At 36.0% G+C, this 24,400-nt stretch overlaps 1 protein-coding gene across 4 annotated transcripts in view; it reads left to right on the top strand.

Moving 5' to 3' along the window:
• Nucleotides 1–24,400, top strand: part of ATG4C (autophagy related 4C cysteine peptidase) — a 112,192-nt gene that overhangs the window by 33,582 nt on the left and 54,210 nt on the right. For all 4 annotated transcript variants that reach the window (XM_057717576.1, XM_057717570.1, XM_057717559.1 and 1 more), the window contains exons 2-3: nucleotides 2,044–2,182; nucleotides 9,527–9,610. In XM_057717576.1, the coding sequence (XP_057573559.1) occupies nucleotides 2,107–2,182; nucleotides 9,527–9,610 (160 nt within the window). In that variant the 5' untranslated portion in view covers nucleotides 2,044–2,106. The remainder of the gene's footprint in view (nucleotides 1–2,043; nucleotides 2,183–9,526; nucleotides 9,611–24,400) is intronic.

The following is a 24,400-nucleotide window of genomic DNA, read 5'->3' as shown; positions in this document are numbered from 1 at the left end:
TGAGTGCTGTGATAGAGGAAGACATAGGCTCCTGAGGAGCTAAGAAGAGGGACTTCTGTTTTAGTTTGAGGTTGGGACAAGGGTAGAAATTTTACTAATCTTACCAGAGGAAGAGAAGCTTAAGTTGGGTCTTAGGGACTCATGATAATATAAGGCATTCAAAAAATGAGGATGAGCAGGAAGGCATCCTAGGTGGAGGGACAGCACTTGGAAAGGCATGGAGGTATTAGCATGTCAAGTTTAGGAAGCTTTAATATTAATATTAAAAATGGCTTCAGTATATGGTGCATGTGAAGGAGTGGCAAGAGAGAAAATTTGAGTAAGTGGGCAGATATAATTTCATAAAGGGCTTTGAATATCATCCTCAAGGCTGGAGTGCCATTATGGACGAGGCAGAATCCTTGAGAAACATGTTTATAGCTCTAACCCTTCATTTGTACATCAGCAATTCTCAAATTAGTAGCTCTAGCCTAAACCTCACTTTTGAGCTCCAGATCTCTATATCTAACTGCCTTGTTGGCCTCTCTAGAATGTCTAGAATGTAAGTTCTGTGAAAGCAAGTATTTCACTCCCTTTGTCCTAAGCTATATCTGCATTGCCTAGAACATGTGCCTGGCAATAATTTATTGAGTGATTAGGTAAAAACAAAGGATTCCCTACTATATCTCAGAGCATCTCAAGCTCCGCATAAATCTGATTCATGATCTTCTCCATCTAACCTGCCCTTCTCCTAATGTTCCCTATTTAAGTGATTGGCATCATCTATTTAATTTCACAAGCCAGAAACTTTGTTGTATCTTTGACATATTCCTCTTTCTCACCTTTTACATCTATTTTATCACCAAGACCTACTCACTTCTTGACACATTTCTTCATATGTCCATTTCTCTCTATCTCTACTGCTCTAGTCCAAGCTACCATCTCTCTCCTCATCCTATACAGTAATAGTAAACTTTCACCCTTTTCTCTTGTCCCTTTTCAATCTGTTCTCTGTGTTGGAGACAAAAAACCAAATAAACCCAAAAAATCTGATTCTGATATTCCCGTTTGGAATTGGAATATTATTCTTTGGAAAAAGAGCCAAATCCTTAACATGGTCTACAGGGCCTGTGTGCTCTGGCCCGTCTAACCCAATAGCCACATCTCATGACACTTTTTTGGATTCTGTTCTTAGTCGCATTGGCTTTTAAAATTCTTCCAGTGGACCCTGCTTTCTTCCGTCATAATGATAATTTATAATTAGTAGCTTCTAATACATATTATCAAATGGGATGTCTGTTGTAAGAGAAACAAATGTGTCAATACCTTTGAGTTGATAGTTATAACCCTGAAAGGATAACTATTCTATGTGGCATTCTTTTCTTGAAAAGCAAACTGTCTCTGAATTATTGCAAATAAGCTCAGGCATTTTCAGTTATAATTTGTTCCTCTTTCAGATTACATATCACATATCTCAATTTTCCCTCAAGTCAGTGAAATATTTATAACCTACGTTTATTCTTATTTTAAAGTAAGAAAACATTGTTGTAAATTTAAGCCATTCTATTTTTTTAAAAAAATGCTGCAGTAGGAAGAATATGTAGGAAATATAGGAAATGCTTTAATTAAAAAAAAAAACAATTAGGCTTTATATGAAAGTAGTGACTTAACCAATAGATATGGAAGCCTCCATTCTGAAGATAGTCGTCATTTCTTATACAATTTCAAATCACCTTCTCTGATTACAAATGAAACAAATCTTGAATAGTCTCACCAAAACTGACTTGTGTTACTAAGTTATTATTCTTAATTGTGAGTATCTGGGAGAGGTTATTGTTTGGTTTTGTGTGATAATTTTTATTGTTGTATGTAAAATATACAACAATGAAGTATATTTTGTAATTAAAATATATATAGCATATATTCTATTCTATAAATTGAAAAAATGATTTGTTCATTTCCAGCTCAAGTTGTATTTAATCACTTAAGTGACTTTAGCAGATTTTGTGCCATATAATATGTACTTATTACTTATTTTTCTTTAACCTTTTTTCTTTACTCCAGAACAAAAGACTAAATTCACAGAAGAATGCAATCAAGTGATGGCTTTTTCTTTAGAATCTGAATATGGAGGCCACAGGAACAGAAGAAGTTGATAAGTTAAAAACTAAATTTTTATCTGCTTGGAACAACATGAAATATAGTAAGTATCATAATTTGAAAATGTATAAATCCAAAAAAAATTTGGAGAAATGTATTATCTCTCTTATTAAGTCACTGACAATTGCTGAGATTCTCTTTGGATGAAATATTTCTGTAAGGAATGTAGATAAGAATAATTCCTGAAGAAAGAGCCAAATATATCATAAACATTGCTTAGAAACTCAGGCATATCATGTGATCCTTTAAAAAAGAAAATTCCAAAGCAGATAGAATTTATTCAGGTGATGATAATACCTCAGTTTTTCAGACTCAGTATCAGGCAACCTCATGTATGAACCAGGAAATGAGCAAAATAGACCTCTGAACACATAAAGCAAACCCTTTAAAGTTCACACACCAATATATATGACTTTCTTCTAAGAGTACACTCAGACCCCTATTTTTAACTTAGTTATTCTTGGTTTGCATACAAATGCAATAAGGATTGTATGGTGGTTTTGAAGCCCACTTCAGACTAGAAACAAATTGGAGATGAAGAATCCTTCAAAGATGGCGAAATACTCAGGAGAGCCAGTTTCAACCTGCAGAAATTCATATCCATTAGATAGGAATGATAAAATTCAGTAAAACCCCCTGACAATGTAAATTCAGGTAAAACACAATTGACTGTTGGCTCCTGGTTCTCTGGAAGTCATGGCCAGCTAGCTATTTAGACAGTTAAAACTTGATGATAACTTGACATTGTATTTTGAAGATCACAGACATTAATTTTTTGAAAAATTGAGATTTAAATCATATACTACTAAAATTCATCCTTTTAAAGTATATGTCAGTGGTTTTTGGTATATTCATAGGAATGTACAACCATCATCACTGTCTAACTCCAGAACATTTTCATCACCGCCAAAAGCTACCTTGTACTCATTAGCAACTGCTCTCTTTTTCTCTCTGCCTCTCTCCAGTCCCTGGCATCCACCAGTCTACTTTTTGCTTCTGTGGATTTGCCTGTTCTGGACATTTCACATAAATGATATCATACAACTTGTGGCCTTTTGTTTCTGACTCCTTTCACTTAGCTTAATGTTTTCAAAGTTCATCTTTGTTGTAGCCTGTATGTATCAATACTTCATTCTCTTATACAGCTGAGTAATATTTCATTGTATGGGTATACCACATTTTTTTGACCCACGCATTAGTTGATGGACATTTGGGTCATTTCCACTTTTTGGCTGCATGAATAGTGCTGCTATGAATATTGTGTACAAGTTTTTGTGTAAACACATGTTTTCAGTTCTCTTAGGTATATACCTAGGAGTGGAATTTCTGGATCATATGTTAATTCTAACTTCTTAAGGAACTACGAAAATGTTTTCCAAAGTGTTTGCACCATTATGCATTCCTACCAGCAATGTCTGAGGGTTTGAATTTCTCCACATACTCAGCAATACTTGTTAATGTCTATCTTTTTAATTAGACCCATTCCAGTGAGTGTGGAGTATCTCACTGTGAGTTTGATTTGCATTTCCTTGATGAATATATATATAATTAGGCATCTTTTTATGAGTTTATTGGCAATTTGTATATATCCTTTTGAGAAATGTCCATTCAAATCTTATGTACATTTTAAAATTGGGTTGTCTTTTTGTTGTTGAGTTATAAGAGTTCTTTATATATTCTAGATAAAAATCTCTCAGCAAATATGTGTTTGCAAATATTTTCTCCCTTTCTTGGATTGTCTTTTTACTTTCTTGATAGTATCCACTGAAGCATAAAACTTTAAAAATTTTCGACCTTCCTAGTAGCACGGTGGTTAAGAATCTGCTTGCCAGTGCAGGGGACATGGGTTCGATCCCTGGTCTGGTAAGATCCCACGTGCTGTGGAGCAACCAAGCCCGTGTGCAGCAACTGCTGAAGCTCGTGCGTCTAGAGCTGGTGCTCCACAACAAGAGAAGCCACTGAAATCAGAAGCCTGAGCACCGCAGTGAAGAGTAGCCCCTGCTCTCTGGCAACTACAGAAAGCCCACGTGCAGGAACAAAGACCCAAACACAGCTAATAAAATAAAAATAAATAAATAATTTTAAAAAACTTTTAAATTTTGATGAAGTCCAATTTACCTATTTTTTTTTTCCTTTGGTAGCTTGTGCTTTTTTTTTTTTAATTTTTATTTATTTGTTTAAATTTACCTTTTCTTTTTTTTGGCTGTTCTGGGTCTTTGTTGCTGAGCACAGGCTTTCTCTAGTAGCAGCGAGCAGGGCCTACTCTTTTGTTGTGGTGGCGGGCTTCTCATTGTGGTGGCTTCTCGTTGCGGAGCACGGGTTCTAGGTGCAAGGGCTTCAGTCGTTGTGTTGTGTGGGCTTGGTAGTTGTGGCATACAGTCTTAATTGCTCCATGGCATGTGGGATCTTCCTGGACTAGGGATTGAACCTGTGTCCTGTGCATTGGCAGGTGGATTCTTAACCACTGTGCCACCAGGAAAGTCTGTTGCTTGTGCTTTTGATGTCATGTTTAAGAAACTGTTGCTTAAATCAAGGTCATGAAGATTTGCACCTATTCTTTGAAGAGATTTTATCTTTTTAGCTCTTATATTTAGGTCTTTGATCCATTTTGAGTTAATTTTTACATATGATATAAGGTAGAGGTTCCACTTCATTCTTTGTATGTGGCTATCTAGTTGTCCCAGCACCATTTGTGTAAAAGAATATTCTTTCTCCATTGACTGTTCTTGCCACCCTTATCTAAAATCAGTTGACCATAGATGTAAGGGTTTATTTCTGGACTCTTAGTTCTTTTTTTTAAAGATTCTGTTTTTTTAAAATAATTAATTAATTAATTAATTTATTGACCGCGTTGGGGTCTTCATTGTTGCACGTGGGCTTTCTCTAGTTGCGGAGAGTGGGGGCTACTCTTCATTGTGGTGTGTGGGCTTTTCATTATGGTGGCTTCTCTTGTTGCAGAGCATGGGCTCTAGGTGCATGGGCTTCAGTAATTGTGGCACACGGGCTCAGTAGTTGTGGCTCGAGGGCTGTAGAGCACAGGCTCAGTAGTTGTGGTGCATGGGCTTAGTTGCTCCGTGACATGTGGGATCTTCCCGGCCCAGGAATCAAACCCGTGTCCCTTGCATTGGCAGGCAGACTCTTAACCACTGCACCAGCAGGGAAGCTCTGGACTCTTAGTTCTATTCCATTAATCTTTATGTTTGTTCTTATGCCAGTAGAACATTCTCTTGATTACTTTAGCTTTTTTGTAAAATTTGAAATTGGAAAGTATGATTCCTCCAAATTTGTTCTTTTCCAAGATTGTTTTGACTATTCTGGATCCCAGGCATTATCCACATGAATTTTTTATTGTCTTAACAATTTCTACAAGAAATACAGCTGGGATTTTTATGTAGATTTTAGTGAATCTGTAGATCAATTTTCAGAGTATTGACGTATTAACAGAGTATTGTCATAGTAAGTCTTCCAGTCCATGGACGTGGGATGTCTTTCCATTTGTTTAGGTCTTTAATTTCTTTCAGTGATGTTTTGTAGTTTTCTGTGTGCAAGTCTTGCACTTCTTTTGTTAAAGTTATTCCTAAATATTCTTTTCAATGCTATTTTAATTAATTAATTAATTTTTATACATTATTTATTGGCTGTGTTGTGTCTTCGTTGCTGCACATAGGCTTTCTCTAGTTGCAGTGAGCGGGTGGGCTCAATAGTTGTGGCAGATGGGCTTAGTTGCTCTGCAGCATGTGGGATCTTCTGGAGCAGGGATCCAACCCGTGTCCCCTGCATTGGCAGGTGGATTCTTAACCACTGCGCCACCTAGGAAGTCCCTCAATGCTATTTTAAAATGAATTGTTTTCTTCATTTCATTTAGACTCTTCATTTCTAGTATATAGAAATACAGTTAATTTTTTGTGATTTGGTCTTGCATCTGGTAAGCTTGATAATCTCTTTTGATTAGTTCTAATAGTTCTTTTGTGGATTCTTTTGGATTTTCTGTGTGTAAGATCATGTCATCTGCAAATTGAGGCTTATGTTCTTTTTCAACTATTTAATCTGATGGGTAGGTTATGTGATGAATATTTTATTTATAAGGTCTGAACGTTGTCATACAGATACTCAACACATTTCATCAGTGTCCCAGGAATTATTTAACCTATTATTTACATGTGTGTAGCTTTCCCTATCTTGATATTTAAGTGGGCATAGTAAGATTATGGTAATCCCTAATGTCTGAAGAACAGATTGTTCAGGGTAACTACATGTTCTAGATATAAGTTATATATGTTTTAAGTTATTGAGTAGTATTTTAGTTTGATTTTTATTGATGAAAATTATTCTAAAATGTTTAATGTATTTTCCTTGCTTAGAGGTTGTGTAGTATGGATGGTTTAAGAAGGATTAAAATTGACTGAGCACCCACTAGTATGTTGTAACTTATATACCTTCTCATTTAAATCTCATATCTTTCTGAGTTAGATACCTTTCTGAGATTTAAATCTTATATCTTTCTAAGGTATTCTTTTTTTGTAAATTAGAAAACCGAGATTAAGTGACAGATTCAAGGTCACATACCTAGGTAAGTCTTGAAACTTGTATTCAAACCCAGCCTCCCTTGCTCCCTATTCTTGATGTTCTCTGAATACACTAAACATAATTTAGGATTATTTTTTAATCAATGTCAATCTTGTGATATGAAGATGGAACTAGAAATGGCATAGCAGTTAAAATTTAAAGGAACTGGACCTTACTTTCTTGAAAAAGTGTTTCATTTTTGCTTTCCTCCCCATTCCCCTTTATTTACATAACTTTATAAGGTATGTAAACTTGATTTCCTTTTTAAAATATTAAGAAGTAAATCATTCTTCTTCTGGGTGTTTCTGATCCTCTAGGAAATCATTATCATCTCTACTATTTCTGTGCTCTTTGGCTTGTTTGCATCTTTTAAAGCCTTATTTGTGATTTTCAAATTGCTGACTTAATGGACTATAGATTTTTGGGTAACATTTTGTTTATGGTAGCTGGTCTCCAAAGACAGCCTCAATGAATCACATTTTGTGTTGTCTCTTTTCTCATTTGAATCTGGGCTGGCCTATGTCTCACATCAACCAATAAAATGAGATAGAAATGAGGCTCTGTCAATTCCAGGCCTAGCCGTAAAGAGACAGCTTCTACTTCCTCTGAGCACTATAACTCATTGCTTGTGTAAAATGTAGATTGTTGCAGAGTCTTAGACTCTGACTGGTCAGATTTACTTCTCTTTTCTTTTGGTAGGATTGGTAACTTGTAAGAGCGTATATAGGCAGAGGGTAAAAGCATAGGGAGAAAGAGAGAAGTTCCTCCTTAAAGGTTTTTTCTTTGTTAGTTTTTGAGGTTGTTTTTATGAAGTTCTTAGGATTTGCTTTGGAAATAACTGCCTTTTGGGGAGGGGGATTGTTACTGTTTTGGGGATTAGAATCATCCTAGTATGGTACTAATAATACTCCTAAGACGCAATGTCTATAAAGCACCTAGCTTAGTTCCTAGTGTAAAATAGGTGGTCAGTAAATACTAACTTCCCATTGGGGTTCAGAGAAGAGAATGAGAGATAGGTGGGAAAAGGAAAAGATGGCTTAGAAGTGCTTGTAAGAGTCAGGAGAGGAAGATTTAAATGGATTTAAATGGGCTGATATTGGGGAGGATGTTTTTGTCATGGAATAGTATGAATTAAATAGTAAAGCCCACTTTGAGTATAGATGAAAAGTAGTGGAAAGATGACTCTAAAAGTAATTTGTATCATATTGTGGAAAGTCTTTAGTATCACAGAGAAGTTCATTGTAAATCTGTTAGGTAATGAGTCATTGAGGATGGTTTTTGAGCAGATGAGTTACCTAATCAAAGCTGAGCCATCGGGAGATTAATTTGGCAAGAATATGTGGCATATGCTAGAGTGGGGAAAGACTGATGACAGAGAAGCCATTTTGGGGAGTATTGCAGTAATCCAAAGCCTAATTAGTGTATTTGACTTTCCATTCTTTCTTTTTCACTACCAAACTCAGATACTTGCATGATCTTTATTATACTCGTAAATACATATTTTAATTTACTTGTTCTTTATACTTATTTGTGTTGTAGTACTTAAGGGGGCACTTTCATAAAAATCATTCATTTAAAATTTTGTAACAACTCTGTTAAATATAAATGTCGGTTTGTTTAAGATAGACCTAAGTTTCTTGACTCCCAGTTTCAGATTCTTTCCATTTATATGTTCTTGCATTTTAGGAGCTGCTTTTAAGGCTACCGTTAGCACTCAGGAATTTCATATACTTGGGAATGTTCAGGAATGTAATGGGCAAGTGCTTTTCTCAGGAAATTGAGAACTATTAATGGCATCATAAAAAGCCAAAAGGATAGTTCCTTTTAGATAGACACTTTAGTAGGAAGAAAATGGGAAGAATTAGAATTTGCAGCTAGAAGTTGAGAATTGGGGATTAGGAGGTAGAAAATTGAGATGAAAATGTCTAAAAGCTTTATATATCACTTTCAGAAGTCCTCATTTGGCTGAAATGATGGGGTTACAATAGATTTCCCTAGGAAACTTCAGAGACCCACTTTTATTATAAGCTCTAGTTTGCTGTGTGATCTTTTCCCTAACTTACTTCATTGGAATATTCAAATACTTTAAACCTTTAAGATATCTAAAATGGAAGGAAATACAAGAAACTGGTAACATTTATTGCCTTTGGGAAAAGAGGTTGGTGTCAGGGAAACTGGAGTAGAATTTGTACCTTTTAATTTTTATACCATAAGAATATTGTGACCTGTTTGAAAATAAATTAAAGCTAAAATTTTTTCTCTGTTATGTTCTTTTTAAGAAATATTTATTTAATTCATTTATTTTATTTTTGGCTGCATCCAATCTTAGTTGCGGCACTTGGGATCTTTGTTGTGGCATGCCGGATCTTTTGTTGTGGCGCATGGGCTCTTCTTTGTGGCGCGAGGGCATCTCTCCTTAGTTGTGGCATGCAGGCTTTCTAGTTGTGGCCTGTGGGATCAGTAGTTGTGGTGTGTGGGCTTAGTTGCCCTGCAGCATGTAGGATCTTAGTTCCCTGACCAGGGATTGAACCCACGTCCCCTGCATTGGAAGGTGGATTCTTAACCACTGGACCACCAGGGAAGTCCCTGTCATGTTCTTCAAGTGGGTAGAATGTTGTTAAAATACTTAGCTTTATTTGACAGTAGCGTAAGTGGCTTGTATTTTCAGTTTATTGTCAAAATATTTTTGCCAGACTTGTAAGAAAAAGCACATCCATAGTTGAGAATTGGTGATTTGAAATTAAATAAAAGAAAATGCTGCTAAACTTTTAGCCTGAAATCCTTTAATTGCAAAACTGTTTTCCTCTTTTTTCTCATTTAGGTTGGGTGTTGAAAACAAAGACATATTTTAGTAGAAATTCCCCTGTATTATTGCTTGGAAAGTGTTACCATTTTAAATATGAAGGTAAGTGCTAAATTTGTAACCCATCAAAAAATCTTTGTAGAAATTCATTGTGTAATTATTTTCCTTATTCTATTTCCAGGTTAACCTACCTTTGACATATTTCTTTTTGTTTTTTTTACTTTCAATTATTTTTATTGCGGTAAAATAAACTAACAAAATTTACCATCTTAGTCATTTTTAAGTGTACAGTTCAGTGGTATTAAATATATTCATAATGCTCTGCTACCATCTTCACCATTCATCTCTAGAACTCTTCATCTTGTAACAGTGAAATTCTGTACCAATTAAACGATAAGTCCTCATTCCTCCCTTCCCTTCAGCCCCTGGCAACCGCCATTCTACTTTTTATACCTGTATTTTGGCATATATCTTTTAAGAACCTGTATTTTATGTAACACATAAAATACTGCTATATGGTTTGGGTTTCTTGTGAACTCCTTGAAAATAAAGTTCATACCATCATACACCTTTTGTTATATCCCTCATAATTTTGGTTAAGGGACCATAGTTTTTATTTTTATTTTTTTATTTATTTTTGGCACACGGGCTTAGTTGCTCCGTGGCATGTGGGATCTTCCTGGAGCTGGGATCGAACCCGTGACCGCTGCATTGGCAGGCGGATTCTTAACCACTGCGCCACCTAGGAAGCCCATAATTTTGGACTTATAGTATGAATGCTAAGAAATATTGTCTGAATCAATATCTGAATATTCTTTATCAAGTTCTCTGATGATGATTTTAAAGTATATTATAATAATTAAAAGTATCACCTTAGTTAACCCCCAAATGGTAAGTTTTCCACTTCTTAAGGATGCTCCAATTTCTGAAATTATTTACTGTATTTGATGTTTCTGAATTATCATATATTTAAATAAAATAATTTATGCCCCCTATTGAGTGCCTACTGTGTATCAAGCATCATGCTAAACTCTTTGGGAAATGTCTTTAATTCTCACAACAAGCCTACATGGTAGATCCTGTGTGTTTGAAAGCTGGGGTTTAAAGAAGTAATTTGTCCAAAATCACACAGGTATTAGATGACAGAGATGAATTTGAAATCAAGACTGTGTTTCATTTTAATACTGACATTCTCTGTACTATATGGCTTTGCTTGGTATTCTGTATGTATGAATGTGTGTTGTGTGTGTGAGAGAGAGAGAGAGGAGAGGGAGAGAATGTATGTGACAGTATGTGATTATAAAGGCTTTTATTTATTTTTTGGTTGATCTGTTTTGGTCACATGAGCAATTGTGTGAAGCCTAAATGGTTTGTAATAGTAACAGCTGACATTTATTGAGTATTTATAATGTGTCAAACAGGATTGTTAAGTAATTTACATGTGTTAACTCATTGAATCCTCACAGTATTCTTGAAAGATGAGTAGGAAGTTGATGGATAAAGACAACATGCATTTTAGGTAAATAGAATGGCATGACGAAAGCAATAGCACTGAGATGTTAGAGAGTATATTTAGGAAACAGAGGTATCCAGTGTAACTATGGTGGGAGAGAATTATGAAAAGGATCAAATTATGGAGGAGCATCTTAAATGCTGTGCTAAAGAGTTAGGTCATTTGTTTACAGGCAGAGGGGAGTATGGGCTTTGGGGTTGAACATGTGGGTTTTAACTTTGGCTCTTTGCTTGTTAGTTGTTAGTAAGTTATATAATTTCCCAAAGTGTTAATGATACCTATTTCATAGGCATTTAGTGATGTGCCGGGCGCATATAAACATTCTAAATGATATTATTATTCATGATAAAAGGAATTGTGAGAAAAAGTTATTAGAATTCCTTTTAAGGATAGCATTATGTATTTTTTGGAAGAAGTACTTTGAGCAGTAAATGGACTCTTGGGGGTTCTCAACTAAAGAGATGAAAAGTAAATGATATAGGAGATTTGAATGAGACAAATAGAAGACTATTTTGTTTTGGGCTAGTAGTGGGGATGCAGGGAAAGAAAGGGTATGGGGCTCAGGAGGGAGAAAGTAGAGAGAGCCAGAAAGGTGGTGGGATTTTGCATGTCCATTGAGAAGTTTCTTTGTTGACGTGCTCTGATCTTCAGTAAAGTCAGGGAAGCTCATGAAATGCTTAATGTAAGAAAAGTTGTTTTAGAATAGGGATGGATTTGGCATCTGGAATGAAAAAGACAACTCATATCATTGCAGGAGCTAAAAGCGGGAGGTGGGGATCCAAGAGAGTTTAAGCTGTGTAAAATTAACAGAAATCTGGGGGGCTAGCTTTGAACTTCTATAGTTGCAGAATTTTTGGTTCAAGCAAGTTCTCTAAGTTTTCAGAGAGATAGGGGGTAGTGTACCCAGCTTCTTAACTATAGTGGTTATTATTATCCTAGGTTTTTGAACAACAAAATGCCAGATTTCGTTTATTTTCAGTGATCATGTATTGAGAACATGGTAGCAAGGACATTGATCTTGCCCAGAAGGAGCACATGATAATCATAACTAAATATATGCTTTAGAAAAATAACTGATAGCAATGTAGAAGAACCATTGGAAGTCAGTTATCAGGCAAGACACGATGACTCTGATATAGGGCCATGGAAATGGAGAGGATGAACTTGAGATATTTTAAGGTAGACTCGATAGCATCTGACAGATGATTGGATTTGGGGTCATGAGAGACAGAGAAGATAAAGAATACCTAAAGACTACTATCTTGGATGACAGATAGTGTTAGTAATCAAATGTGCTATATTAGAGGAAGTGTGGATTTTGGGGTGCATGTAGTGTTTGAAGTAGGCTGTTCAGAAGTAAACAATCTGAATGAAGTAGGCAGTTTAGAATTGATTGGTTAGTTATTTTCAAAGAAGTAGCGTTTGAGGCTAATGAATAAGGTCACGTTGATGGAAAATATATGTGGAGAATATTCATCTTTAAGGATCTACTGATGAAGAAGAATCAGTGAATGAAACTGAGGAGTAGGCAATATATAGGACAAAACCCATGATAGTATATTATCATAGAGACGAAAGGAAAGAGATTTTCAGGAAGAAAAGTTGGGACAAAGTACCTAATGCTAAAAAGAGGTTGAGCGGGAAATAACCTGAGAAGAGTCTGTAGGATTTGTCAGTGAGAAATTGCTGATGACTTCTGAGAGATCAGTTTCGCTGGACTGGTAAGGATAGGAAAGTAAAAGCAGTAAAATTAGCAGCAGCTAACCTGCATTTACTGAGTATGGCTCCTTGTTATGAATGAAAGCTAAAGTGATATCTTTTAAAGATTTAGTGGTTATGATATTGGGGTAGAGAAGAACTGCTTTTATAAAACATAAAACACAGCTTATACAGGAAACTATTGATGAATTTGACCAAATGAAAATTTAAAGATCAACATCACAAAAGACACCACAAAGTTTAGAAGCAAGCCAGAGAGAGAAGATATTTGCATGTGGTCTCTTATTCTCTTTTTCTTCCTCTCTGTATAGGGGTGTGTGTGTGTGTGGGTACGTTGAAGATCTATCTATCCATCTGTTATCTCTTCATCTATATCTTAGGCAAAGGGTTAATCTCCAAAATAATAAGAAACTACAAATTAATATGAAAAACATGGACAATTCAAGAAAAAAATGAACTAAGGAAATGAACAGGTGCTTTTAAAGTAAAAACTTGAGTGGCCAGTCAAACATTAGAAAATGCTCACCTCAGCAATAAAGGGAGCGCAAATTAAAATAAGATACTGTTTCTTAGTTATCAAATTTGTAAAAATTTAAAAGCTTCATGATATCAAATGTTGGCAAGGTTGTGAAGAAATAGGAACTCAAACACTGCTGATGGGAAGTAACTTGGTACAACTTCTTCATGAACTTTGAAAGTATATAGAAAAATTGAAAACATACACAACTTAGGACCCAGCAATTCTACATTTAATTATTTATCCCAGAGAAGTTCTCTGTATATGTGTAGAACACTTGTACAAGGATGTTTATTGTAGCTTTGTTGAAATAACAAAAAAATTGGAAACAAGTATGTGGTGAAGAAGGTTATTGATTCATTCCAAAATGTTTATTAAGAACCTGTTATGTGCCAGGCACTGGGGTTACTGCTGAAAGTATGACAGACACATTACTTATACTCAAGGAGCTTACAGTCCAGTAGATGAGAGACATTAAACAAATAATTACAAAATTGTTAATCCCATTATGATATTTATGATGAAACAGAAGTACAGGTTGTTACAAACAGAGACCAAATTAGAAAGGATGTGATTGGATCAAATAAGCAGAAAGCCCATTTCAAAATAGCTTAAAAGCAATAAGGGGATTTATTTATTTATTTAATTGTATTTATTTATTTATTATTTTTGGGGGGTACACCAAGTTCAATCATCGGTTTTTATATACATATCCCTGTATAACCTCTCTCCCTCGACTCCCCCCAACTCTCCCTCAAGTCCCCCCATCCTCCCCATCCCAGTCCTCTAAGGCATCTTCCATCCTCGAGTTCAACTCCCTTTGTTATACAACAACTTCCCACTGACTATCTATTTTACAGTTGGTAGTATATATATGTCTGTGCTACTCTCTTGCTTCGTCTCATCTTCCCCTTCACCCCCCGCCCCCTCCCAAACCTCGAGTTCTCCAGTCCATTCTCTGCATCTGCTTCCTTATTCTTGTCACTGAGTTCATCAGCACCATTTTCAGATTTCGTATATGTGAGTTAGCATACAATATTTGTCTTTCTCTTTCTGACTTACTTCACTCTGTATACAGACTCTAGGTCTATCCACCTCATGACATATAGCTCCATCTCATCCCTTTTTATAGCTGAGTAATATTCCATTGTATATATATGCCACATCTTCTTTATCCATTCATTTGTTGATGGGCATTTAGGTTGTTTCCATGTCCTGGCTATCGTAAATAGTGTGGCAATAAACATTATGGTACATGTTTCTTTTGGGATTACGGTTTTCTTTGGGTATATGCCCAGGAGTGGGATTACTGGATCATATGGTAGTTCTATTTGTAGTTTTTTAAGGAACCTCCAAATTGTTTTCCATAGTGGCTGTACCAACTTACATTCCCACCAACAGTGCAGGAGAGTTCCCTTTTCTCCACACCCTCTCCAACATTTGTTGTTTCCAGATTTTGTGATGATGGCCATTCTGATTGGTGTGAGGTGATACCTCACTGTGGCTTTGACTTGCATTTCTCTGATGATTAGTGATGTGGAGCATCTTTTCATGTGTTTGTTGGCCATCTGTATGTCTTCTTTGGAGAAATGTCTGTTTAGGTCTTCCGCCCATTTGTGGATTGGGTTATTTGCTTTTTTGGTATTAAGCTGCATGAGCTGCTTGTATATTTTGGAGGTTAATCCTTTGTTCGTTGTTTCGCTGGCAACTATTTTTTCCCATTCTGAGGGTTGCCTTCTAGTCTTGTTTATGGTTTCTTTCGCTGTGCAAAAGCTTTTCAGTTTCATGAGGTCCCATTTGTTCTTTCTTGATTTGATTTCCATAATTCTAGGAGGTGGGTCAAAAAGGATCTTGCTTTGATGGATGTCACAGAGTGTTCTGCCTATGTTTTCCTCTAGGAGTTTTATAGTGTCTGGCCGCCTTACATGTAGGTCTTCAATCCATTTGGAGTTTATTTTTGTGTATGGTGTTAGGAAGTGTTCTAATTTCATTCTTTTACATGTTGCTGTCCCATTTTCCCAGCACCACTTATTGAAGAGGCTGTCTTTTTTCCATTGTATACTCGTGCCTCCTTTGTCAAAGATAAGGTGCCCATATGTGTTTGGGCTTACTTCTGAATTCTCTATTCTATTCCATTGATCTTCCTTTCTGTTTTTGTGCCAGTACCATACTGTCTTGATCACTATGGCCTTGTAGTATAGTTTGAAGTCAGGAAGCCTGATTCCACCAACTCCATTTTTCCTTCTCAAGATTGCTTTGGCTATTCGGGGTCTTTTGCGTTTCCATACAAATCGTAAGATTTCTTGCTCTAGTTCTGTGAAAAATGCCATTGGTAATTTGATCGGGATTGCATTGAAACTGTAAATTGCTTTGGGTAGTACAGTCATTTTCACGATGTTGATTCTTCCAATCCAGGAACATGGTATGTCCCTCCATCTGTTTGTGTTGTCTTTGATTTCTTTCATCAATGTCTTAAAGTTTTCTGCATACAGATCTTTTGCCTCCTTAGGCAGGTTTATTCCTAGGTATTTTATTCTTTTTGTTGCAGTGGTGAATGGGAGAGTTTCCTTAATTTCTCTTCCTGCTCTTCCGTTGTTAGTGTATAGGAATGCAAGAGATTTCTGTGCATTAATTTTGTATCCTGCTACTTTACTAAACTCATCAATGAGTGCTAGCAGTTTTCTGGTAGAGTCTTTAGGGTTTTCTAGATATATAATATCATGTCATCTGCAAAGAGTGACAATTTTACTTCTTTTCCAATTTGTATTCCTTTTATTTCTTTTTCTTCTCTGATTGCTGTGGCTAAAACTTCCAAAACTATGTTGAATAATAATGGTGAGAGTGGGCACCCTTGTCTTGTTCCTGTTCTTAGAGAGAGTTCTTTCAGTTTTTCCCCATTGAGAACAATGTTGGCTTTTGGTTTTTCATATATGGCTTTTATTATGTTGAGGTAATTTCCTTCTATGCCCATTTTCTGGAGAGCTTTTATCATAAATGGATGTTGAACTTTGTCAAAAGCTTTTTCTGCATCTACTGAGATGATCATATGGTTTTTATTCTTCAGTTTGTTGATATGATGTATCACGTTGATTGATTCGCGTATGTTGAAGAATCCTTGCATCCCAGGGATAAACCCCACTTGGTTATGGTGTATGATTTTTTTAATGTGCTGTTGCAGTCTGTTAGCTAGTATTTGGTTGAGGATTTTTGCACCTATATTCATCAGTGATATTGGTCTGTAATGTTCTTTTTTTGTGACATCTTTGCCTGGTTTTGGTATCAGGGTGATGGTGGCCTCGTAGAATGAGTTTGGGAGTGTTCTGCCTTCTGCGATATTTTGGAAGAGTTTGAGAAGGATAGGTGTTAGCTCTTCTCTAAATGTTTGATAAAATTCACCCATGAATCCATCTGGTCCTGGGCTTTTGTGTGTTGGGAGATTTTTAATCACTGCCTCAATTATTTATTTATTTATAATTCACAAGCGGAAGTCCTGACATAGGGATGGCTCTAGGTTAGGTTAATTAGTGCCTCTGCGACATCATGAAGGACTCATGTTCTGTCCATCTTCCGCCTCTGCTAATCTCAGCATATTGGTCTTATCTTCACCTACCTCTCCTTATAGTAGCAAGTGCCTATCTCAGTACCATGATGAGACATGACAGATATGACAGAATCTAATGGAAGCAGGACTTTTTCTTCTTTGTTTTCTTTCATTATTGTAAATATTGAATTTTTATTTTAATAATTTTATATTATTTAAAATATTTACATTTTTAAAATTATGAATTACTCATACCTAGAGAAGACAAAAGCCTTATGTATACACTTTCAAGAATAGTAATGAGGGACTTCCTGGGTGGTGCAGTAGTTAAGAATCAGCCTGCCAATGCAGGGGACACAGGTTCGATCCCTGCTCCAGGAAGGTCCCACATGCTGCGGAGCAACTAAGCCCGTGCGCTACAACCGTTGAGCCCATGTGCTGCAGCTAATGAAGCCCACGCACCTAGAGCCTGTGCTCCGCAATGAGAGGCCACCACAATGAGGAGCCTATGCACCACAATGAGGAGTAGCCCCTGCTTGCTGCAACTAGAGAAAGTCTGTGTGCAGCAATGAAGACCCAACACAGCCAATAAAATAAATAAATACATTTATTTAAAAAAAAAGCATAGCAATGAAACTGTGATAGACAAGAGAAGTACAACATTATGAGTAAGTTTTAATTGTGTTTCTGCCCAATTGTAGCCCTTCCCACACCAAAAAACTCTACTATCCTGAAGTGGTAGAATGGACTCGAACTATGTTTTACTTCTGTGACTTGCTTATGGCTTTTAGTTTTTTTTTTTTTTTTTTTTTTTTTTTTTTATTATTATTTTATTTTATTTTTTTGGGGGGTACACCAGGTTCAATCAACTGTTTTTATACACATATCCCCATATTCCCTCCCTTCCTTGACGCCCCCCCCTCGATTCCCCCCCACCCTCCCTGCCCCAGTCCTCTAAGGCATCTTCCATCCTCGAGTTGGACTCCCTTTGTTATACAACAACTTCCCACTGACTATTTTACAGTTGGTAGTATATATATGTCTGTACTACTCTCCCGCTTCTTCTCAGTTTCCCCTTCACCCCCCGCCCCCTCCCATACCTCGAGTTCTCCAGTCCATTCCCTGTATCTGCTTCCCTGTTCTTGTCACTGAGTTCATCAGTACCATTTTTAGATTCCGTATATGTGAGTTAGCATACAATATTTGTCTTTCTCTTTCTGACTTACTTCACTCTGTATGACAGATTGTAGTTCTATCCACCTCATTACATATAGCTCCATCTCATCCCTTTTTATAGCTGAGTAATATTCCATTGTATATATATGCCACATCTTCTGTATCCATTCATTTGTTGATGGGCATTCAGGTTGCTTCCATGTCCTGGCTATTGTAAAGAGTGCTGCAATAAACATTATGGTACAAGTTTCTTTTGGGATTATGGTTTTCTTTGGGTATATGCCCAGGAGTGGGATGACTGGATCATATGGTAGTTCTATTTGTAGTTTTTTAAGGAACCTCCAAATTGTTTTCCATAGTGGCTGTACCAACTTACAGTCCCACCAACAGTGCAGGAGAGTTCCCTTTTCTCCACACCCTCTCCAACATTTGTTGTTTCCAGACTTTGTGATGATGGCCATTCTGATTGGTGTGAGGTGATACCTCATTGTGGCTTTGACTTGCATTTCTCTGATGATGAGTGATGTTGAGCATCTTTTCATGTGTTTGTTGGCCATCTGTATGTCTTCTTTGGAGAAATGTCTATTTAGGTCTTCTGCCCATTTGTGGATTGGGTTATTTGCTTTTTTGGTATGAAGCTGCATGAGCTGCTTGTATATTTTGGAGGTTAATCCTTTGTCCGTTGTTTCATAGGCAATTATTTTTTCCCATTCTGAGGGTTGCCTTTTAGTCTTGTTTATGGTTTCTTTTGCTGTGCAAAAGCTTTTAAGTTTCATGAGGTCCCATTCGTTTATTCTTGATTTTATTTCCATGATTCTAGGAGGTGGGTCAAAAAGGATGTTGCTTTGATGTATGTCAAAGAGTGTTCTGCCTATGTTTTCCTCTAGGAGTTTGATAGTGTCTGGCCTTACATGTAGGTCTTTAATCCATTTGGAGTTTATTTTTGTGTATGGTGTTAGGAAGTGTTCTAATTTCATTCTTTTACATGTTGCTGTCCAATTTTCCCAGCACCACTTATTGAAGAGGCTGTCTTTTTTCCACTGTATACTCGTGCCTCCTTTGTCAAAGATAAGGTGCCCATATGTGTTTGGGCTTACTTCTGAGTTCTCTATTCTGTTCCATTGATCTTCCTTTCTATTTTTGTGCCAGTACCATACTGTCTTGATCACTATGGCCTTGTAGTATAGTTTGAAGTCAGGAAGCCTGATTCCACCAACTCCATTTTTCCTTCTCAAGATTGCTTTGGCTATTCGGGGTCTTTTGCGTTTCCATACAAATCGTAAGATTTCTTGCTCTAGTTCTGTGAAAAATGCCATTGGTAATCTGATCGGGATTGCATTAAATCTGTAAATTGCTTTGGGTAGTACAGTCATTTTCACGATGTTGATTCTTCCAATCCAGGAACATGGTATGTCCCTCCATCTGTTTGTGTTGTCTTTGATTTCTTTCATCAATGTCTTAAAGTTTTCTGCATACAGATCTTTTGCCTCCTTAGGCAGGTTTATTCCTAGGTATTTTATTCTTTTTGTTGCAGTGGTGAATGGGAGAGTTTCCTTAATTTCTCTTCCTGCTCTTCCGTTGTTAGTGTATAGGAATGCAAGAGATTTCTGTGCATTAATTTTGTATCCTGCTACTTTACTAAACTCATCAATGAGTGCTAGCAGTTTTCTGGTAGAGTCTTTAGGGTTTTCTAGATATATAATATCATGTCATCTGCAAAGAGTGACAATTTTACTTCTTTTCCAATTTGTATTCCTTTTATTTCTTTTTCTTCTCTGATTGCTGTGGCTAAAACTTCCAAAACTATGTTGAATAATAATGGTGAGAGTGGGCACCCTTGTCTTGTTCCTGTTCTTAGAGAGAGTTCTTTCAGTTTTTCCCCATTGAGAACAATGTTGGCTTTTGGTTTTTCATATATGGCTTTTATTATGTTGAGGTAATTTCCTTCTATGCCCATTTTCTGGAGAGCTTTTATCATAAATGGATGTTGAACTTTGTCAAAAGCTTTTTCTGCATCTACTGAGATGATCATATGGTTTTTATTCTTCAGTTTGTTGATATGATGTATCACGTTGATTGATTCGCGTATGTTGAAGAATCCTTGCATCCCAGGGATAAACCCCACTTGGTTATGGTGTATGATTTTTTTAATGTGCTGTTGCAGTCTGTTAGCTAGTATTTGGTTGAGGATTTTTGCACCTATATTCATCAGTGATATTGGTCTGTAATGTTCTTTTTTTGTGACATCTTTGCCTGGTTTTGGTATCAGGGTGATGGTGGCCTCGTAGAATGAGTTTGGGAGTGTTCTGCCTTCTGCGATATTTTGGAAGAGTTTGAGAAGGATAGGTGTTAGCTCTTCTCTAAATGTTTGATAAAATTCACCCATGAATCCATCTGGTCCTGGGCTTTTGTGTGTTGGGAGATTTTTAATCACTGCCTCAATTATTTATTTATTTATAATTCACAAGCGGAAGTCCTGACATAGGGATGGCTCTAGGTTAGGTTAATTAGTGCCTCTGCGACATCATGAAGGACTCATGTTCTGTCCATCTTCCGCCTCTGCTAATCTCAGCATATTGGTCTTATCTTCACCTACCTCTCCTTATAGTAGCAAGTGCCTATCTCAGTACCATGATGAGACATGACAGATATGACAGAATCTAATGGAAGCAGGACTTTTTCTTCTTTGTTTTCTTTCATTATTGTAAATATTGAATTTTTATTTTAATAATTTTATATTATTTAAAATATTTACATTTTTAAAATTATGAATTACTCATACCTAGAGAAGACAAAAGCCTTATGTATACACTTTCAAGAATAGTAATGAGGGACTTCCTGGGTGGTGCAGTAGTTAAGAATCAGCCTGCCAATGCAGGGGACACAGGTTCGATCCCTGCTCCAGGAAGGTCCCACATGCTGCGGAGCAACTAAGCCCGTGCGCTACAACCGTTGAGCCCATGTGCTGCAGCTAATGAAGCCCACGCACCTAGAGCCTGTGCTCCGCAATGAGAGGCCACCACAATGAGGAGCCTATGCACCACAATGAGGAGTAGCCCCTGCTTGCTGCAACTAGAGAAAGTCTGTGTGCAGCAATGAAGACCCAACACAGCCAATAAAATAAATAAATACATTTATTTAAAAAAAAAGCATAGCAATGAAACTGTGATAGACAAGAGAAGTACAACATTATGAGTAAGTTTTAATTGTGTTTCTGCCCAATTGTAGCCCTTCCCACACCAAAAAACTCTACTATCCTGAAGTGGTAGAATGGACTCGAACTATGTTTTACTTCTGTGACTTGCTTATGGCTTTTAAAGTTGTGTTTTTAAGATTTGCCATGTTATGTGTAGTTCTAGTTTATTTGTACTGCTGTATAATAGTCCATTGTATGAATTACCACAAATTATTCATTCTACTATTGTTAGACATTTAGTTTGCTTTGGTTTTGCTATTTTAAATAGTGTATAATAGTACCTTCTTGTGTTTTTGTAGAAATAAGACTTTCTCAGAAGTTTTTGAAATATGTCATTTGCTGTTTAAAAATATCTACATGCAGAATGAAGGGAATTAATCATTATTCAGAAAAATATCACATTTCTGTTCTTATTATCCACTTTATAGATTCTCTTTTCTGATGAGTTAACCCCAAACCACCTTTTTACACCTTTCCAGAAATTTTTTGGTATTTTCAGAAAGGGACGCCCTTGTACTTAAAAGTACACAAATTTAAGTGAGTCAAGTATAATTTTGAAAACAGGAGGAATAACAGTAAATAAGATCAAATACACATTTGAAAAGAGATTTAAATATACATTTTGAAAATAAGGGGAGTCACAATAATCAAGGTAAGGTAAAATTTGTTCAGAAAAACAAAGGGATTATGACAGGGTGGAAATAACATATTAAGGATTTTTTGGTTTGTAATGAAGTTTTAAAACTTTTGAAATATATGACAAAGATCTGTTAATTATGGGGGCTAATTTTCTTTATTATTTCTCCTTTTGTGGGTATACAAACCCACATTATGTAAAGATTTATTAATCCTATAATTATGGTATTACTTTGGTGAATTTCTAGTTCATAACACTTGTCCTAAGGTTATTGTCCTCTTTTGTCATGACTTTCTTTGTAGCTTCAAAAGAAATATAATATTCTGTTTATTGCATTTGAAATATTTTAATGCTAACCTTTTTTCTCTTTGTGTGTCATTATGGATTCACGGGTTTTTAGGTTTACTGTGCATCGGTCAGTCTCCACCAGTAATCTCTGTATGATACTCAAGTTGTCCCAACTTGGCCAGTGGAAATTCCTTTCAGATTGGCTTATCTTTCAACAAACCCTAATTAATTTTTGGAATTTTCTTGCTTTCTTCCACAATTAGGTGTGCCATGCCACCATTTCAGTGTACAGAGCCAGAGTAGATAAATATTTTTTCTTATACAGCCATGAATCTATATTGGTATTTCCAGTCTAGTTCTAATGGATCATATTCCTACTTAAATTCTTGATCCTTTAGTTATCTCTTTTTCTATTATATAAACGTTTTCTAATAGTTCTTTTTGTTCTGCTAAGGATTTTAGTCAAACTACTTTAACCAGAGTCACTCATCTCTCATTCTTTGTGGCATTTATCTGATGGATAGTTTTATTCAGTTGTTTCAATTCTCTTTCAGTTTGAAGGTGTTGGCATTCTATCTCACAGATCTAAATGGTGTCTTCCAACCACAATGATTTTACTTTGCCTCCCTTTTGAGTTATCTACAGTGAATTAATTCATAATGATAAGTATAAGATTCTTAAACTTGATTACACTACTTTAACTATACTAAGTCTGTCCTGCTCATTCAAGCTTTTTAAATTTATCTTGCTACCTTTCCTGAGCTACAAAGTTATTTTATGCAATTTTTCTTTCCCAGTGTTAGATATCATGCTGTGCATTGTTATGTCAAGGTTTGTGGTATGTAAATCCAAATGGTCCTTCCAGTTAGTATTATCTTGACCAAATACCAAAATTAAAAAAAAAATTTACAGGTATCTATGAGAGAAACAATTAAGGATTTTATCTTATTTTAAGAAAGCCTCATTTCCCCATAGATACCATGCCCCCATCTGGCTAGAATTTTTTTAAGATTTTCTCTTAGATGATTCAGGACATGATGGGCCCGGAGACTACTAAGGAAGAACTGTATCTGTGGTTGTCTCTAGTATGCCAGTTCTATCTTAGGGACTCAAATGATTTAACATGAATAACAGAGATAAGTCTGTCTCCTTCCTAATTCTGGGGCTGAGGAGCATCTATAGACAATCATTCTAATCTATGGACATACACACACACACACGGAAACAAACCATAGTGCATGGAAAACAGGAAACATTTTTTTTTAAGAGATAGAAAGGGTAGCACAGAGGCTAGAAAATAATAAAAGTTTTTTCTGAACTGAAACCAGCCTGGGGTGGAGCCTTGCTTAGGCATCTCTTTATAGGACATAAGAAAGGGCATGAAAGTAAGATATCAAGGGGTCTTCCTGTGTGTGCTTTTGGTTCTTGTGCTGTCTCTACTGTTTTCAGGGATCTGTGTTATTCCAGATGTTGCCAAGATTATGGCCAAATGTGGAAGTAAGATCCCACAATTTAGAATTTTTTGAAACATGACTTTTGCCATTTAGTAAGAAAAGGCATGCAGGAAGAAATCAGTTATTTAGAGGTATATTACTTAATTTGAACATTTTCCAGATCTTGTTTTATTATTGATTTTTGATTTAATTCCATTGTGGTCAGAGAAAATATTTTTATGACTATAATCTCTTTGAAGTTGTCGAGACTTACTTTATGGTCTAAATATAGTATAACTTGGTAAATATTCTTTGTGTGCCTGACAAGAGTATGTATTCTATTACTGGAATGTTCTGTAAGAACAGTTAGGTCAAGTTGGTTGAATTCAAGTCTTCTCTAGTCTTGCTCTATCCTACTTGTTCTGCAAACTATTATGAGAAGGATATTGAAATCTCTGCCTATGATTGTGGATTTGTCTGTTTCTCCTTGCAATTCTGTCAGTTTTTGCTTCATTGATTTTGAAGCTTTGTTATTGGGTGCATGAACATTTGAAATTGTTATGGTCCTTTAATGAATTGACCCCTTTATAATTATAAAACCCTTCTTTAGGCCTGGTGATATTTTTTTGGTCTGAAATCTACTTTGATATTAAGCTTTCTTTTGCTTAAGGTTATATGGTATATCTTTTTATATTCTTTTTCACAATCTATTTGTCTTTATATTTAAAGTTTGTTTCCTGTAGGAAGTAAATAGTTGGCTCTTGCTTTTTTATCCAATCTGATAATCTCTGCCTTTTAATTAAGTTGTTTAGACTACAGGCATACCTCAGAGATATTGCGGGTTTGGTTCCAGACCACTGCAATAAAGCAAA

The sequence above is a fragment of the Hippopotamus amphibius genome, chromosome 1 (assembly GCF_030028045.1).
Source record: "Hippopotamus amphibius kiboko isolate mHipAmp2 chromosome 1, mHipAmp2.hap2, whole genome shotgun sequence".
NCBI lineage: Eukaryota > Metazoa > Chordata > Mammalia > Artiodactyla > Hippopotamidae > Hippopotamus > Hippopotamus amphibius.
Note: the sequence above shows the minus strand (reverse complement) of the source record. Positions and strands in the feature narration are given on the sequence as shown.